A 19,066-nucleotide genomic window follows, 5' to 3' on the forward strand; every position below is an offset into this window, starting at 1 on the left:
AAACGGTATACAGTGAAGTCTTTTAGAATCTGGCAACTGGGAATAAATAAAACTGCAGAGAAAAATGCAGAATTTGACATCATGACGCATGAGCTCATTTCGTAGAGCTTAAATTTCTGTGTACACAATTCTACCCAGACACGGGGCACTGCCTTCTATGTATAATTTGGGCAAATGCTGCAATTTTGACTTGTTTTAACTAGCCTGAAAGTTTATTTGTGTAATACAATAAAACAGATTTTTAAAATTTGATTTTTCCTTACAAGGTAAAAGGATTCTTCAGCTCCTTGAAAGAAAACAGTTCTCAGCTCCGTTGTGTCCAGCAAACAATTGAAACCATTGAGGAAAACATACGTTGGATGGATAAGAATTTTGATAAAATCAGAGTGTGGCTCCAAAGTGAGAAGCTTGCACTGCTCTAACAGTTTGTTCCTTGGAGGTTCCTGTGGTAACATTATGCTAAAATTTTGTCAGATGTGATTATTTTCAAACCAGAGATGGCTCTTTTGGCTTCTGCTGAAGATATTTTTCCATTTCCTTCTTACTCATTTGACTATTCCTGTGACAAGACGGGCTACTAAATTGTTCATCGATGGGTTACTGCTACAATGTATTTTATTGACAGGTGTCACCCTGCAATCTAAACCCAAGCGGTGGGTTCCTTACTGTAGAGGAGTAGCTTATTTCTCCCGTTTTATGTCCTATACTTAAGCCTTGTGCTTTCCAAACCCTGCTCCCCATGTATGTGTCATCCATAAGCTGTTTTGTCACTCTCCTTTAAAGACCTGTGCATAGTGAGGACTGCTGAACAGTGAACCCCTGGATCAGTGACTAAGCATGTTCCACCTTTCCCTTCCCTGCCACATGTCCAGGGGCTGACATGTAGGCACATGTCATCAGGCTTGTTTGCTGACTTCTGTCAGTCTCCCAGGAGGGCAGATGGAAGCTGGGGTAGGGGAGAATAGATGGGGGTGTTGTATTGCCCTGGTGCCCTTGCAGGTTGCCTCGGGTGGCCTCCACCAAAGCTTGGCTCCTGAGAAGCGGCCCTCTTTTTACCCAGCCTTCTCCACCTCTGCCTTCTAGTAACCATTCCTCCTCTCATCCCTCCAGGATGAGGGGAGGGTAAAGTGGGAGTCTGGCTTTTCATAGTCCTAGCAGTACTAGTGGGCTCCTTACATCCATCCCCATACCTTTGTTTAAAAAACAAACCTTTTTAGAGAACTCTTCTCAATCCTAATTTGAGTGGTCTATTTCCTCAAGGACCCTGAGCGATACAGTGTCCCTCTGAAAAAAGCAGAGTACATTCAGGTCTAGAGGAGAAAGCTTTCATTTGAAGTTGAACCTGGGAGCTGTTGATACTTAGGTAGGTGATGCTTCCTCTCTCTGCTCCATATTTGGCCTAGTTTATAATTCCCCAAAACCTTGTTACTGGCACTGCCACTAAGTCATGGCAGAGTCTCCAATAAATAATGTGAAACTGAAATTATTTATATTAGCTTAAGTGTGGCAGTGAGTTGTCTTTGAAGGCCTTTATGAGTTTAACGTACTATAAAATTTAAAAGAATATATGAAAAATGTCAATGTGTTCTAATATATTGTGGAATAGAGTGACACGAATGTGTTTACAATTCTCTTTTTATATGTATTGCATAGTCTAATGGTTTGAGAAATAAAACCAGGAATCACTGGTAATTTCCACCCCCAGGTATTAACCTTCTAAAAGACATACAAAGCCAAGATTTTAATGTAAAATACTTTTAATTGTTTTGTATTTTGACTTAATGAAACATGGAAATAGTGGTTTTCATTTTGGTCACCTGAGGAACCTATGTTAATTTGCTTCTGGAGAAGTCCATTTTCTAAATAACAATATTGCTACAACAATGTGCAAATACCTTTTTGGGAATAAAAATTCTATTTACTTCTAAGCAGACATTTGCAATCATTTCCTCCTAATTAGGTAAAAGAAGACTCAGACTCTGTAGCTTAGTCTCATCATTAATTACCAGTAAACGCCCAAGTCTTGAAGACATTGCTAATGAACAAAAAGGCATATTCAGGGTACCTTTAATGTTTACTTTTACAAGCGTTTCTTAAATCTCTGGATTTAAAAATATTTCTGTATATGCAGGGAAATTAGTAATACTGCAGCCATTTCCCTGCAAACACATCTGTCAATGTCAAAGATTTCATTTGGAAAAAAAAGGAAAACTTTATACTACCTAATTAAAAGACTTAGAAATACAGTTGAAATCCCACAGGAGCAGTATTCATTATTTTCTTGTCAGTGCTTTGAAAAGGTCTGTTTACTCTCCCTAGCACTGGCTTATATTTCCCAGATTTAGAGTAATAGAATAATGCCCGCATCTCTCATGGGATAGATACGCAGCATTTAAAGGGGGCTAAGCATGATATCCTATATGTATGTGCATGACTTTTCATGAGAATTTTGGAAGAGTTAGCAATATCATTTTATGCCCCATTATAGGTACTGTTGTTGTTTTTCCTCCCCCCAGTTTCTGGACAGTATTGGTGATATTTCTCATTTTTAGAGAAGTCGGCTAAGTTCTAATAAGAACTTAAAACATATGCTAAGGAAGGCTGTGCTTTCTGAAATGAAGAATTCCAAATCAGTTTTATGACATGTACCTGATATCTTTTCCTGCATCCAGTACCAAGAAATAAAGATGAAATTATTTATCGAAATCCCCTCAAGGATATCAGTGCTATGTTCATAAACAATTCATTCCAAAAGATCTGAGAAACCATTCAAAGTTGTATGACATCAGAACCTAGTTCTTGAATTGCTGTGGGAGAAAAGCAGGTTTTTAAATTTCAGATAGCTTTTTTTTTTTTTTTTAAGAAGTTTTTATCTTTGGTAAACCTACCTTCCTTAAAGCCAGATGGTACACAGTGCACAGACTAAAGTGGCAGTGGTCTAAGCAGATAATTGCTGCTCTGCTTATATGTAGCAAAATGGAAAGCATAGCTTAACACAGTAACCCAAGTGAGTTCAAGGCATATGAATATTCTAAGGATCATATTTTCTTATTTTTGGAGCTTGCTATGTGGTGACATATAGTCTGCATTTTGCTTTTCTGACTTGATTCTAGTCTTAGTATGTTTTGTGCTGGCTCTAAGGTGTAGAAGTCCTAACCTCTGGCAAAAAAAGAGTACTGGGTGCAGCATGTCCTGGTCTGTCCAGGTTATTAATTTATTAGCAGCCCAAGAGGAGATATGTGCCCACTGTACAATATTTTATGTTTGACTTATAAACATTAACCCAAAGAAACATCAAATACAGTTCTAAAGCCCAAGAGGAGATGGGTAATGAGAAATCAGAACATTAAACACGTTCAAAGCATTGTTTTCCAAATGCTAACAATAAAAGAAGTGCAAATGGCAAATACTAATGAGATTTACAGGCACTGTGTGTAGAATGTGCAAAAGTCTGCAAAGGTTTTTCCTTTTATATGTTGTTTTAAGAAACTATCAAATATATCTCTTAGAAATATAGAGTTCCCGTCTCTCCCAACTGAAGGCAATTTTTAAAAATTCAAAGTTTATCAATACTCAGTACAGTTACACAGACGAACCAGACAAATTCATTTTCTTTCTGGGAAAAGAATAACCAATGTTTAGGATGTCAACAGTCAACAAATAACACTGTCTAGAAACCACCCAGAAAAATTTTCTGTTGTTCAAAGCCTTTTGTCCTTCAAAAGTCACCATTCACCAGCTGAAGATTATATAGGCAGATACCTTGAAAAATTCAAAGAAAAGAAATCCAGTGAACAATACATAATTTTCTTGTTATAGGCATAGTAAATGTAACATTTACTAATAATGCTACGTAACAGATAGCAACAAGGAATCTCCTATGAGTAAACATGAGAATGATTTTAGAAAATTCTAGAATTTAGAAAATAGAAAACTTTAACTTGGGGAAAAATCTTTGGAACAGTTCTAATGAGTATACCTCCCTTGTTATCCAAAACAAAAGTAGACCGTGGTGAGAGAGAGTAACCCAATCTAACCTACATTTTTATTTTCTTTAGGATTTGGTCAGCCAGTGGTCATAAGCTTTAATGGCTTAGATTAACACCTATTCTTATATATAGGAAACATATAAGAAATATAAGGGCTCTCAAGGTACATCTCCTGATTGCCTTATCCAAACAAGTTCTTCAGTCACCATCAGAAGAAAGTACTTGACTTTCGCAAAACTAAGATGAACAAAAGTGGTCAATCATTTCCTTTGCTTTTGTTTCAAAAAAACCCTGTAGTTTCCTTTAGACATAAGAGGTACTTGTGTTCCCCTCACCATGTGTTGGTATTTTGGTAATATCAGTATCATAAGGACATTTCACTGTATGATGTAACAGGCTAACTGGGTAACCTGCAGTCACAAGCATCTGGGTTTCAAAGAGTCCACTAGACTTAGGTGGTCATTTTTAAGAGCCTAGTCTGATATATTAAAGAGCTCTTAATTATAAGATTACTGTTTTTAAACATTCCAGGAGCATATTATTCCATTTGTTGCTTTTCGGTGAATTAACCTATTGACAATGCTATGTGCATTTTATGCCAATAGTATGAAAAGAACATAAGAAGTGGGTTTAGTTTCCCTTGCCTATAAACAGGTCTGTAACAAGGTACAGTTGTCTTCATTTACAACAAACCCTGAACTTACCAAATAGTGTGAACTTTAACTTGTATTTTTTTCATCAGCTTTTAGCTTAGAAGTTTCATCCTTTGCCTAAAAGGGAAAGCAGAACCATTACTGAACCCCTCCTTTCCTGGATTAAGTATCAAAAAGCAGATCAATCATAAGATTCTTATGAGTAGATGGGCTTTTCAAAATTAAAGGGTCAAAAGATGACAAAGTGGAGGAAAATTAAATGGGCCTTTCTAAGGATTTTTCATTTAGCCCAAACTATGAACTGTTGACCTTCAAGTTTGTAAACTAAAAATAACCTTAGGTGATTTTAAATTTTTTACTCTTTTTTTTTTTTTTTTTTTTTTTTTTGAAGGCTAGGGTTAATTGAAGAAGAACACAGGTATTATTGGATGGTATTCATTCATTTTACAGTGATTGATTCTCTCTTAATTGGGGGCACTACTAAATATGGAGTTATTAAAAACTTCGTTTTGACCATGTACTTTGTATAACTGAAATTAAATATGTGTTTGCTTATTTAACCTATTTGAGATGTAAGTTCATGAGCAGTTAATCATCAATCTGGTTTCCTATATCTTTTATGGATTTCACTTTTTTTTGAGGTTATAAATTGACATATAAGCTGAATTTACACTTTAACATTATTCTAAATTTTACTATATATTTGCCTTTCCAGTGAGATTTGTACTTTCATAAGTTTTCCTGTTACTAATTAGCAACCTTTATTTTCAGCTTGAAGAAGTTGCTTTCACATTTCTTGTAAGGCTGGTTTAGTGCTGATGAACTCCTTTAGCTTTTCCTCATCTGGAAAACTTGCTCTCCTTTTATTCTGAATGACAGCTTTGTTAGGTAGAGCATTCTTCATTGAAGTTTTTTTATTTCAGCACTTTGAACAGGTCCTGCTACTCCCTCAGGCCTGCAAAGTTTCTGCTGAAAATCTGCTGATAGAGACCACTGGTTTTCTTTTGCTGTGTTGAAGATTCTCTCCTTGTCTTTAACTTGGGATTTTTAAATTACAATGTTACTTGGTGTAGGTGTCTTTAGATTCATCTTTTTGGGGGATCTTATGGGCTTCCTGGATCTGAATTTCTGTTTCCTTTCCCAGGTTAGGGAAGGTTTCAGCCATCATTTCAAGTAAGTCTGCTGCCCCTTTCTTTACTTTTTCTTCACCTGGGACCCTATACTGTTAATGTTTGCCCATATGATGTTGTCCTATAAGTCCTTCAACCTATCTTCACTTTTTTTTCCATTCTTTTTTCTTTTTACTGTTATGATTGGATGAGTTCCACTGCTATGTCTTTATGTTCACTAATCCTTTCTTATGCTTCACCGACTGTTCAATTTTTCAGTTCACATATTGTATTCTTTGGCTCTGTGACTTCTCTTTGGTACTTTGTCATTACTCTCATCTTTAAGTTTTCACTGTGTTCATCCACTCCTCTCCCAAATTTTGTGACCATCTTTGTAATAACTATTATGTTGACTGCTTCATCAGGTAAATCATTTAGCTCCATTCTGTTAAGGGTGTTTTTTTGTTTTTCCTGAGGTTTGATCTTTTATTTGGAACCTATTCATCTATGCTTCGTTTTCCTTACCTCTGTATTGGTTTCTATGCCTTAAATAGACACCTCTCCTAGTCTTGCACGAATGTCCCCATGTAGGAGATAAACCCTTTTGTTCAACCCTGCTGTAGCTCTTGGCTGTCTCTCAAACCTCTGTGATAGGCTGCTTGGACAATTTTATTTTTAGTGGCTCCTAGTATTTGAGGGTGTGCCAAGATCTGTCAAGGTCACAAAAGGGAGTATCTCTGTCAGCACCTAGAATGAAGCTGATTAGAAGCCAATTCCTTACATAGAACTCTTTAAACAATGCACACATATACAGGCTGGTGAAACCACAAACTAAGTCCTGCTGACTGCCAGAGCCCAGTCATCTAGAGGGGTCCCTTGGGTGACAGTCACAAAAACCGGGTTTTCAGATGAGTGTATTAAACTGCTTTCCAGGAGATGCTGATGACCTGAAGTGAGGAAGAGGGAGACGGGAAAGATGGTGTCCACCAGCCTCTGTCCTAGAAAGTATTTAAGCAGGCCCCTAGGTGAGTGTTAAATAAGATGCCTGATCCTCAGAGGCCAATGCATAACATAAGCCATTACACCTTTCACAGAAATTCTGGGTGCTTTTCAATTGGTTGGACTCTGGAGCAGGTGTGTCTGTGGTCTCAAGCCCTTTAAGAATAGTTCTCAGATCACTAAAGCCTTGTGGGTTTTGTGGACACAAGCCCTATTGGTTTTCAAAGCCAGATATTTGTGGGATTCTCTCTGATGCAGGTCTTAAAAGGTAGGATGCCAAATATGGGGTTTAAACTCTTTGCTCCTCAGGAAGAAGCTGTGGGTTTTGAGTTCCCTTTTGATTATGGGTCATGGTGCCTACAGTTGGGTTTACAGTGAGATTGTGTTCCTGTCCCCTCATTGCTTCCATTTGGGCTGCTCTCATCTGCTAGGTAAGTAAGAGTCACCCAGCTAGTTTTGGGTTTTTGTTTTGTTTTTTTCTCTCCACAGGGCATTGTTCCATATGCAGCTATAGATTTGGTGTGTCTGTGGAAGAAGGTGAGCTCAGGATCTTCCAAGGTCACCATCTTGATTCTTTGAGTTTTGCTATGCCTAGAGTATTATTTTTAAAGCCGTATCTTCAGTTTCTCATTACAGTCTGGGGATCACAGTAATAATCTTTAAATCATATGTTCTTGGAATGGGAAAAGTTCTAGAAATTGTCTAATCCAACTTGCATTCCTTCTGAGCACAATATGAATAATTTTGATAATAAGATCTCAATCATTTTGTCTCCATTAATGCCCAGCTCTAAGAAGTGGGACCCTGTAACTTTTTTAAGATTTTATTTTTAAGTAATCATTACATCCAAGGTGGAGCTCAAACTCACAAACCCAAGATCAAGAGTCACATGCTTCACTGACTGAGGCAGCCAGGTACCTCTGGACACTGTAACTTCTCTTCATTAGTCTTACTACATAATTTTTCAAGTTGCTCTAGAAAGCAGAACTAACAGTTCTCCCTCCAGCTGGCATCTAATGAAAATTCTGGATATAAAAACCCTAAGGTCTTCTCCAATTTTGTATACTGCTTCTGTGTTCTAAAATTTATACAAACCACATTCCCTGGTGTTACCCTCCCCTCCCCCACCATGAATTTGCTATGACTTTTATAGTGAATCATATATCATAATAAGTTGTTGACTTTTTTTCTTCATGGTATATAAAGTAATTGTTTAGTTTATAACTGGCCGTTTAGATTTGGTGAAATACAGTATATGAATCTGTCTTGCCAATGTGTTATCCACAAGTAGAAAATGTGCAGTAGGCAATTTCAAGTAGTGGTATGAGTCTTTGGAGAGGAGAAGGTGTAAAAAAAATTCACCCTTCCCAATATTTGCTATAGATGTTTGAAGGTTGGTGAAGGGATGGAAGGAGTGGGACTATAGGCAGAAGGGCTTCTAAGTTTGAGAATTGCTTTTAAAATGGCAAAAGAACTGGAATGTGTTTACAATACAAAGGAAAAGTAGATTAAAAGGTTGAAGATACTAGAGAGAGGTGATTATTGACCCCTCAGAAAGAAGGGCCAAATCAGGGCAAGCGGGGGAGAGGATTTGTCTTTGGGTAGGTGGGAAGGGACCTTAGGGATTTTGTGCAAGGTGGCCTCATTTTCCTCTCTAAAGTTGAAGGCAAGGCTATCTGCAGACAGTGGTGGGAAGTGGCTGAAAGAGGGTTTTGGGAGGGGAGGGATCCTACACTGATTATCGGCTAGCACAGATGGCTGGTATCACAAACTGTACAATTATGGTGGGGTCTTCCATACTTTGTGTGATAAAGGGGGGAAATGCAAGAAACTTGAATTGTGTTAAGAATGATCATTTAGATTTCTAAAGTCCCACATACTTTTATAAAGTAAGTTCCTATTTTAATATCAACTTCTTCACCAAGATATGCTACAGGATCGATAGTGCTTAAACTATTATTTTATTCTAAATAGATTCCAGTTAGAAACTAAATTGACTAAAAGGATAAATGCCACTCCATGTAATTTCTAAGCTAATATGTAGTATATTTAGTGCTTTTTACCTTTGCAGAATCCTTTGCTTTACCCCCATTCTTGGGTGCTTTGGAGCTGGGAGCAGTTGTCTTGACTTTGTCCTAAAGCAAAGGAAACACCATAAGGTTATTGTTATCATCAGTCCCTCTAACAGTTAACTCTGGGCTGCAATCAAATCAAGTGTAATTAAAAAATGGAAAACTTTGAATATACATAGAAGTGTTTAAGTTGGGAAGTAAAAACGCTTAAAAATACAGTGGAAAATGTGGGTCACAGTGATGTTCTGCCAATTTCCATGAGGAATTTTGGTCATCAAAACAGAGCTTGCTTCTATCAGGACTGGGTTTTATGTGCCAATAGAGCAAGAATGAGATACTGTTTTCAGTGTTATGGAAAACAACTTTAACAATGAAATCATCAGAGAAAGTCCCATTCACCAAAAGGCATTATTTATCCAGGAATGAGAAATAGGATGCTGAGGTGGTCTAGAAATTAAATCACCCAATATGGGGAGGACTGACAATTCAGTGATTGGGAGAGGTGTTTAATAAGAGCAAAACAACAGCAAACAGATCTGCAGTTATCAATTCTTCTGAAAATAACAAGGAAGGGCATTAATTCACTTTTCCTTCTATTTGACTTATATATGCCACACACATGTTGTACTACATATTTTTTTCATTCATCTTTAATCACATGTTTTGAGTACCTGCTGTATCCCAGGAATTTTGCTAATGCTGACCACAGCTGCTTTGTAAAGTGCACAGCTCACTGGTACAAATACACAGGCAAAGACCTTCTCCCCCAGGTGCAGGAGAGCATGGAGGAGAGGCCCCTGACCTTGGCCTGGGAAGGGAGAAGCAGTAAGAGCTGATGCTTGAACTGGGCCCAGAGGGAGGGAATCAGCCAGCTGGGCAGGGTAGAAAGGAGAGGGAATCCCAGAGGGCAACAGCCATGAGAAGGTACAGTGCAGGGAGGGACTGCTCTCATTTTAAATGAACATAGACAAACAAAAATAAATAAATAAACGAACACAGACAAAGCATTAGTGTCGAACTCATTAGTGTGGAAATCAAACATGGTGGCTATGGAGATTATAGAGCAACATAGAAAACATTTACGAAATAATATTGAGAATGTTTTACATATGCACTTGAATTACTACTGTATTAAACCGATACATATGGAAAAAGATGGCATCATTGCCATTGATGCTATGGCATCATTGAATTCATTATGTAGCCTACAACTCTATGTATTCACACAAAGAAAGGCCATATTAAAGTAGCATAGTACCTTCTCTGCTGTCTTCTCTGAGGTTTCTGGGGGTGTAGGACAGCTGTCAAAATCACCTGAGAGGGCATCGATGGGGTCTTTGTCAGCTGCAGATTTCTGAGATATTAACAGAAATAACCATCAGTGAAGGAGCACAAGGCAAAAATACCATAAGGAACATTTTTCCACATCACTAAAAATATTACAAGAAAAAGGAAACCTTGCTGGCATTCTTTTCCTAAGAAACTAATGTACAATAAAGGAGATATTAAAACATGAAAATCCTTACAGATTTACTTTCTCCTCTTTTATACATGTTTGCTTAGTATTCTGAGCCTCAATTTTTCTATCTGAAACATGGAACTGTCTGAATACGCTCTTGTAAGGGCTAACCAAGAGAAATCACACACACCCGTTCATACATGTATGTCTTCACATCATTCCAAACACAGGGTAGCCATACAATAAATTTCAGATTTCTAAAATGTAAACTAAAGTTCAGCTAGAATGAAAAAAAAACCTTTCCTTATGGGAATATGCTGCTATGATATTTACCTTTGAGTCCTTGGGTTGCTGTGTAGGTGGCTTTACGGGTTTGCCCTTAAAAATAAGGCAGGTTATTGGTTAAACATAGATCTTAGTAAAAGTTTACTTAGGTGTAGCCAGTAACTGTAAAATCTATTGTCTAACGATCTGAGATACAATGGAGTATTGTTTTGCAGTAACTGATAAACCTCAAGAAAGAGTCTAGTTGTGGAAGAGAAGGGAAGGAAACAATTATTAAGGAACTTTCTGCCATCATATGTTAAATTGCTACTTAGAATATTATTAAAAATAACCTGTGTTTTTCTTTCTTATTTATAAAAGATTAAACTTTGGAATGATTTGAGGGGCTGGAATGGCATATAGAGATTTTTTTTTTTTTTTCCAGGATTACAAGTACAACTCAGCAGGGACTTTACCCATCTACAAAGGCAAGGGTTTTAAACAATACCTTTCCCACAGAATACAAGCAGGGTAAGGCAGTATTAGCAAGGCAGGGAGGCTTCTAGCACGATGCAGAATTGCTATCTTTGGGAATACTGAATGCAAGCAAGGAGAATGGATTTCTGTAATAAGAGACACTGAAGGTAACACTCTTCAAACCAGGGCATCCTCAAACCCACCAAATGAATCAGTATAGAAAGAGAAGGATGTAACCTGGGCTTCCTTGTTTCTCTTTGAACAGGCCTGGAAAGGTTCTTCGTCATATAACTGACTTGCAATGAGGAGCCAAAAGGGAAGGATACAGGCCCAGCTGACCTAAGAAAATCTGGCTTTATGTTAGAAACAGAAGGCCAACGGCTTTTTTTTTTTTTTTTTTGATTTTTTTTTTTTTTTTAAATATCTATTTATTATTTTGAGAGAGAGACTGAGTGTAAGCAGGGGAGGGGCAGAGAGAGAGGGAGACACAGAATCCGAAGCAGGCTCCAGGCTCTGAGCTGTCAGCACAGAGCCCGATACGGGGCTGGAACCCATGGACCAAGAGATCATGACCTGAGCCACCCAGGCACCCCTAAAACTTGATAGAGCATATCTAGATATAGAAATAGGACTTGTGGTGAGGAATATAGTGTTGCCTGTCCTTACTCTGAATAGTGCTGGTGGAAGTGTAGAGGAAGACCCCAAGTCATGGAAGGGCCTTATTTATCTGCCCTATTAAATCAGTTCAGTACCAGCTGAAGTCAGACGCTCAACCGACTGAGCCACCCAGGCACCCCACAACTATCATTTTTATAGCCTTTTCTTGCAAAGAGAATTCATCTGTGTACTGCCCTGGAATCACTGTTCAGCACTGGTGAGTGACTGAACATTATTCATCTCTACGCCACAGCACCCAGCACAGTGAACATCATATGGTATTGGTTCAGATGAATATTCAACAGAATTCTAGACAACCTGTTCATCAGAAACACATTAAAAGCACTCAGTCATGTTATAATTTTATGCTATTGTTAAAGTGCACCTCCTATTCATTTCAACTGATATCTGAATTTAAGAAGCTTTGTGATATATATCCAACCTAGACATTTGCCTTCATTTACCTCATCATCATTATCCAGGAGGTGTCTATATTCAGGGGGGATGGTGTCATCTCTTTCTCCCAGCTTGTCTCTATGTTCAGCTTTGGCTTTTTCCTGCAAACATGGAATAGATACAATATTTTCTCCTTCAATTACACAACACTTGTAGCACTCAGTGTTTATTGTACTTTACTGAGGCAAAACAGAATTTTTATTTTCCAAGTAACAACAAAACGGATGACTTCAACAGACTTCAACAATAGTTGATGGAAAACAAAGTAAACTCAGGTGCTTCTCTAGGTCAATCCACACCTAGATTGTGTGAGTTTCTACCTTGTATTTTAAAATAAATGATGAAATATTTATCCTTAGAAACGATGAAAAGAGATAAAGCCCAATGGTATAAACTATCTTTTGTCTTTATGTGAATTTCACTTTTTAAATAAAAAGATCAAGTCTTCGGATCTTGATATTTAGAGGTAAAATACTTACAACTTGGACGTGCATGAGCAAACCTTGAGGGGCCAGCACAAGCAGCAAATGGCATAGCAGGGAGTACCTTTAACCCTCCCCGCATCCTCACCTGACTGGGGCATGTCTGGAACTGGTTCAGTGACATTCACTCCCCACCCCCACCACCCCCCAGCCACCAGTAGGAGAGAACAGGCTTTATTTTTCTGCCATCATTATCATTTCATTTTTCAAATACAGGTGAAGTTCACATCAATATTCCTGTAACACTGGTGGAATTAAGACTTCAGGATCCTTTGAAATGCCCTGGGACATTCTGGAACATGGATTTGGGTGGCTAGTTACTTCCAGGTTTCAAGGTGAAGGGGTCATTTAGTACCATATATTGTTAGGCAGGAATAAGCATTTACTCTTGTTCTAGAAGGTGGGTGGGGCTAACAGTGTGTGCCTTGCTGACATGCCTCTCCACAGTGCTTACTCCTGGCTTAGTGCTTCATTTGGGGGTTTGCATGCAGTGTTAATGGTGGCTCAGGAGGCTGATAGGGAAAACTCTGGCAATTAGGGGACCTCTGCCCTTATATGGACCAAATAGGTCATCCTAAAAATGCCATACACCTGATATATGCTTATTACCAGATAAAACTAAGAAAAGTTAATGTGGGAAGAGAATGAAATTAAAGTAGAGCGGCACTTCTCCATCATAACTAAGTGTGGTCTCGCTAATAGGACATGTGCCTGAACCTGTGCACTCGCATAGTCCTCACTGAGGAAATAAATACAACAGACTATAGAGAAGGAAAAAATGAGACTTAAGTCATTCAACTGTTCACTGAAATGCCAGATGTTTTTTTTTTGGTTTGTTTTTCCTTTTATATGCAGTGTAGGATATTCTATGCTTTAAACTTTAAATTTCACTTATTAGTATATACATATTTTTTTTACCTTGACCTTATCCTCTATTGGTTTGTTCTCATCTGGATCAGGCTGCCTTTGTCCTAGACTGTCAGAAAGTTGATCCAAGGCATCGTCCAGTTCCTTGTTGTCGCCCTGCTAAAAAGTCAATCTGAATTAGTCGCTGGCTAGCAAAATCAGGTCACCTACTGGAATGTGGGCCTGCCACGGCCAATAAGACCTCCATCAACTCATGAGACCTTAACCAAGGAGATGGGTAGAGTCGTGGAAGGTGGCCCTTGGGTAGAGCTCCTTCTCCCTAATCTCTCCTTCTCCACACTTCCAGATGACTTCCAGTCATCCCAGATGACTTTCTTTTCTAAAAAAAAAAAAAAAAAAAAAAATAGGCTCCTCCAAAAAATAGGGGGTTCCTGGTCTGATTTGTTGGAAAATGTGCCTTATGATGTGTTCAGTGTATGCAACACAACTGGTGACAGTCTAATGTCCCTAGGGGAAAAAAAAATACATGAATTATGGTAGCTTTTTTTCATTATTCACCTGTATTCATTTAAGTAAAGATAAAGATGTACACCTAGTTTGAGTGATATCTTTAGGTAAAACATGAACTGAAATTAGACTTTCCAATGGGAAAAGTGATGGGAAAGGTGTTCTAAAACATACTTGTGAAAGGCATACAGGTTTTGGATTGCAGATGTTGACCAATCGCCTCACCCAAGGCAGAACCCCTCACCTCACAATTAGGAGCTGAAGCGTAACTGGCAGCCTGAATTAATAATGATTCTTCCTTTCTGTGCACAGGCACATTCATCATTGTGAACACACATACACACACACACACACACACACACACACACACACAGCATTTTACTGGTTTTAAGTGTTTCGTTGGAGCTCAGGATTATAGCTCTTAATGGAGGAGCTACCCACAGCTGAGTCTGGGCTTTGTCATTTGGGCCTCTGGATATTTTCAGATGATCCTGAGACTGACCCAACGGGATGAAAATTCATTCAGAATCTAAGACTACAGCACTAAGTAAGCTTTGATGCTACATCAAAAGGAAAGTAAGCATAGCTGACTTCACTAAAGCTACTTCCTCTCCATCTAGCAAATGAGGCACTTGTTCTCAACCAAAGGAGATGGGGATCTGGTTTAGGGCGATCTCTTTGATGTGTTGCGGTCTCCTCGCCTCGATAGTGTATAATTTCGTACTGCACAGAAAATTAATCAAGGAAGTCTGGGAAAGCTTTGGTCCCACAGCCTCGCCTCAGGACATGTAAATAATTAAAACAATATTGATGCTGAGGTTTTTGTACTGCTAACATGAAAACGACAATGTTTTACTGGTGTGAATGAATGGGAGGAAAACTGCTCTTCCATGACATGCTTGAATTTTGGGGAGAAGCGGCTCGAACACTGAGCAATTCCATAGAATAAACTTGAGGTTAAATAATAGGTAGTATTTATAGCATGTGTCAGGAAAAATCTAAAGGGAGGAGAAAATAATCAGGAAAGCTAAAGGATTTTTTTAAATCTAATAATTCAAATAAATGTGCAATGCACACTACTGCTCTTTCAATTCTAATAAAGTAGCAATAATATTAAGTTCCAGGAGAGTGTGTGAAATATTTCATAAACAGTCTTTAATTTAATTATTTCAGATTATACTGTCATCTCTCCAAATGGCCAGTCTTACACCTCTTCTAAAACAGAAAGTGCTTTATCTTCTCAACAGTTTTGTTTATTTTCATTTACTCTAAGGCAAGGGTCCTATTTTCTTCCTTATTTTGTTGTTGCTGCTGCAAAAATGTATTTCTATGTTGCTTACCACATGAGGGGGCGGGCCAGCAGAGTATGTGGTTGGAGCTGGGGTTTGGGAAACCACTTCAGAGATGGCAGCAGAAAGGTTAGCTTCTTCAAATTTCTTTAAAAAGAAAAAGAAAAAAAATTATTACATACAGTATATTACACAAAACTATGCCCGCAATGCCATCGCTTAAATACAGTTTTTAATACTTTATTACTGTTTATTCTCTTCATCCAAATGGATGCAAAGTAACACATAATCTTTTGGGGGAAAGAGACAGAATCTCAAGCAGGCTCCACATCCAGCACAGAGCCCAGGATGAGATCATGACCTAAGCCAGAAATCAAGAGTTGGAAGCTTAACTCACTGAGCCACCCAGGTGCTCCTCAAAGTAACAAGTCATCTTAATTTGTATTTTATTTCCTCCTCCATAGTTGCAGTTTACACAATCTCCTGATTTCTATTCCTATTTATTATTCCAAATGTTCAAAAATCTCATAACGACTTAAGAGTTTCATGGTTTATTTACATGTTCCTTGGTGTACATTTAGGTTGTTTGCAATTTCTCAGCTTTCTTCTTTGTTAATTACTCTGTAGGAGTTCTACCAGTGCTTCTTTTTCTGGTGCTGCCTACATTCCACCAGACTGCCCCCTCCACAGTTGCTAGAAAGTCATAAAGCTAAAAGCAATGAATTAAGCATGCTTGTTTTCCATGGCCTTCCTTGCCTCAATTAGATATTTGTTACATATTTTTAATTTTGATATGAGATGGATAATGATGTACAAGTGTTGCTTTATACTTGTTATATAGTGTGAGGTTTTATTATTTTTTCTTAATGTTAAATAGCATATTATTCCAGAATCTTTGTGAGATTATGATTCATTCTCCTTTTAAAAATATACTAAATCTTTTATGTTCATTTCTTGATTTTTCCCATTGATCTACAGTTTTGTTTTCTGATTCAGAATTGAATTGATAATTATCATATAAATCAATCCCTGCATTTAGTTGGGTTAATCTTTCCTAGAAATATTGAAAAATGGTTTTCAGTATTTTTTCATGTTTTTATGTCTTTGCTTTTCAAACATATTTTAGAATAATTTTACTGGGCTATACAAAGTACCTTATTGCTATTTTAATTTAAAAAATAACTTATAAGATGACTAGAAAGAACTGTCATGACTTTTCAGACACTGAGTCAGACTGTCTTAGATATTTTAATTTTTTCATATTCTAACTTTTCTGTTCATTTCTTGTATTGCTCTTTACATGTCTGACATCTCATTTTAATTGTATTTTCTAATCTGTTACTGATGTACACAGCATACACAATGTTAATTACATATGTGCTCTCTACAACTAGGAATATCTGCAAATACACAAATGTTCCTTTTTAATACTTGTCATTTCTTTTTCATGTGTTGTTAATGATTGTTCATACAACATTAAGCAGAAAAGATAATAGAATTTTTTATACTGTGTTTTTAAAGGAAATGCTTCTAGCTTAACTCCAAATATTTGATTCTTGAAATTAAATAGATACTCTTTAATACATTAAGGGATTGTCTACTTTTTAAAGGTGACATTTGAAATACATCTTCTGTATGGATATAATTATTCTTATTTGATACACTACTATGCTATATAAATTCTAATATTAAATAAATATTTAATTTCTGACTGATACTTATTACTTTAATAATTGTATATTATCTTTGTTAAACATTATACATCTACAGATTTAAGTGACTTTAGTTAAAAATACTATATTGATCAAGTTTTAAGATTAGGACCATCATTATTTGTAGAAGCAACTATGTAAGCCGTATTTTTGAAGATATAGTTATGTCACATGAGACCAACTGCTGTTAAACACTTAAGAGTCAATTTTAAACTTCTCCTGGAAGCAAAGTTTGAAAACAGTTCTATTGTCTTCAGTATTTCTTTTGCTCAGATTCTATGAATTGTGTTTTACATTTTGTTTTAAAAAACTATTGTACATATTGGTTTTTGATCATTTAAATTTAAAATTTTAATTTTACTGGTAACTTTTCTCTTATTTCTGCCAATGTTTTATAAAATGTTAGTCATTCATAAAAACCAACTGTTGGCTATAAATGATTAATTTGATTCTTACATTGATTTATGCTATTTTAATAAGATTTTTTTTTCTCTTTTACATTTGTTGGTATCTTAAAAAATTTTAGTTATTTCAAATCAAGCAACTATGAGCCATTTTAGTCTCAGGCTGCTATTTTCTTTTTTTCTTTTTTCTTTTATTTAATTTTAAATTTATTTATTTAAATTCAAGTTAGTTAACATACACTTAACTGGTTTCAGGACTACAACCCAGTGACTCATCAGTTACGTATGTGCTCATCCCAACAATGGCCCTCCTTAATGCCTGTCACCCATTTAGCCCATCCCCCCAACAACCTCCCCTCCAGCAACCCTCAGTTTGTTCTCTGTGTTTAAGAATCACATATAGTTTGCCTACCTCTTTGTTTTTATCTTATTTTACTTTTCCTTCCCTTCCCCAATGTTCATCTGTTTTGTTTCTTAAATTCCACGTATGAGTGAAATCATATGATTTGTCTTTCTCTAATTTTGCTTAGCATAATACACTCTAGTTCCATCCATGTTGTTGCAAACAGCAAGATTTCATTCTTTCTGATGACTGAGTTATATTCCATTGAATACATATACTACCTCTTCTTTATCCATTCATTAGTCAGTGGACATTTGTGCTCATTCCATAATTTGGCTATTGTTGATTGTCTTGCCATAAACACTGGGGTGCATGTGCCCCTCCAAATCATCATTTTTGTATCCTTTAAATAAATACCTACTAGTGGAACTCCTGGATTGTAGGGTAATTCTATTTTTAATTTTTTGAGGAACCTCTATGCTGTCTTCCAGAGCGGCTGCACCAGTTTGCATTCCCACCAACAGTGCAAGAGGGTTCCCCTTTCTCCACATCCTTGCCAACATCTGTTGTTTCTGGAGTTAATTTTAGCCATTCTGACAGGTGTGAAATGGTATCTCACTGTGGTTTTGATCTGTATTTCTCTGTTGATGAGTGATGTTGGGTATCTTTTCATGTATCTGTTAGCCATCTGGATGTTTTCTTTGGAAAAGTGTCTATTCATGTCTTCTGCCCATTTCTTTACTGGATTGTTTTGGGGGTGATAAGTTTGATAAGTTCTTTATAGACTTTCAATACTAACCCTTATCTGATATGTCATTTGCAAATATCTTCTCCCATTCCATCAGTTGCCTTTTAGTTTTGCTGATTGTTTCCTTCGCTGTGCAGAAGCTTTTTATCTTGATGAGATCCCAATAGTTCATTTTTGCTTTTGTTTTCCTTGCCTCTGTAGACATGTCTAGTAAGAAGCTGCTGCAGCTGAGGTCAAAGTGGTTGCTGTCTGTTTTCTCCTGTAGAATTTTGGTGGTTTCCTGTCTCACATTTAGGTCTTTTATCCATTTGGAATTTATTTTTGTGAGTAGTGTAAGAAAGTGGTCCAGTTTCATTCTTCTGCATGTCACTGTCCAGTTTTCCCAGCACCATTTGCTGAAGAGACATTTTTCCATTGGATACTCTTTCCTGCTTTGTCAAAGACTAGTTGGCTATACCCGTGTGGGTCCATTTCTGGGTTCTCTATTCTGTTCCATTGATGTATGTGTCTGTTTTTGTGCTAGTCCCATAGTGTCTTGATGATTACAGCTTTGTAATCAGGCTGCTATTTTCATCTCCT

The 19,066-nt window shown here is 37.1% G+C and overlaps 2 protein-coding genes across 23 annotated transcripts in view; one reads left to right on the top strand and one right to left on the bottom strand.

Annotated features, from left to right (window-relative positions):
- Positions 1 to 1,928, top strand: part of ERAP1 (endoplasmic reticulum aminopeptidase 1) — a 128,054-nt gene extending 126,126 nt beyond the window's left edge. For all 5 annotated transcript variants that reach the window (XM_019428844.2, XM_019428840.2, XM_019428841.2 and 2 more), the window contains one exon: positions 267 to 1,928. In XM_019428844.2, coding sequence (XP_019284389.1) covers positions 267 to 422 — 156 coding nt within the window. In that variant the 3' untranslated portion in view covers positions 423 to 1,928. The remainder of the gene's footprint in view (positions 1 to 266) is intronic.
- A 1,253-nt stretch (positions 1,929 to 3,181) lies between these two features.
- Positions 3,182 to 19,066, bottom strand: part of CAST (calpastatin) — a 108,231-nt gene continuing 92,346 nt past the window's right edge. For 14 of the 18 annotated variants that reach the window (XM_019428861.2, XM_019428862.2, XM_019428850.2 and 11 more), the window contains 8 exons: positions 15,332 to 15,427; positions 13,536 to 13,643; positions 12,144 to 12,236; positions 10,615 to 10,659; positions 10,081 to 10,176; positions 8,814 to 8,885; positions 4,694 to 4,759; positions 3,182 to 3,762 (listed from right to left, as the gene is read on the bottom strand). In XM_019428861.2, the coding sequence (XP_019284406.2) occupies positions 4,709 to 4,759; positions 8,814 to 8,885; positions 10,081 to 10,176; positions 10,615 to 10,659; positions 12,144 to 12,236; positions 13,536 to 13,643; positions 15,332 to 15,427 (561 nt within the window). In that variant the 3' untranslated portion in view covers positions 3,182 to 3,762; positions 4,694 to 4,708. The remainder of the gene's footprint in view (positions 3,763 to 4,693; positions 4,760 to 8,813; positions 8,886 to 10,080; positions 10,177 to 10,614; positions 10,660 to 12,143; positions 12,237 to 13,535; positions 13,644 to 15,331; positions 15,428 to 19,066) is intronic. The other 4 variants (XM_019428860.2, XM_019428855.2, XM_019428849.2 and 1 more) reach the window with 1 other exon arrangement.

This window comes from Panthera pardus, unplaced genomic scaffold (genome assembly GCF_024362965.1).
Source record: "Panthera pardus isolate Hobbes unplaced genomic scaffold, ASM2436296v1 HiC_scaffold_2, whole genome shotgun sequence".
Taxonomy (NCBI): Eukaryota; Metazoa; Chordata; class Mammalia; order Carnivora; family Felidae; genus Panthera; species Panthera pardus.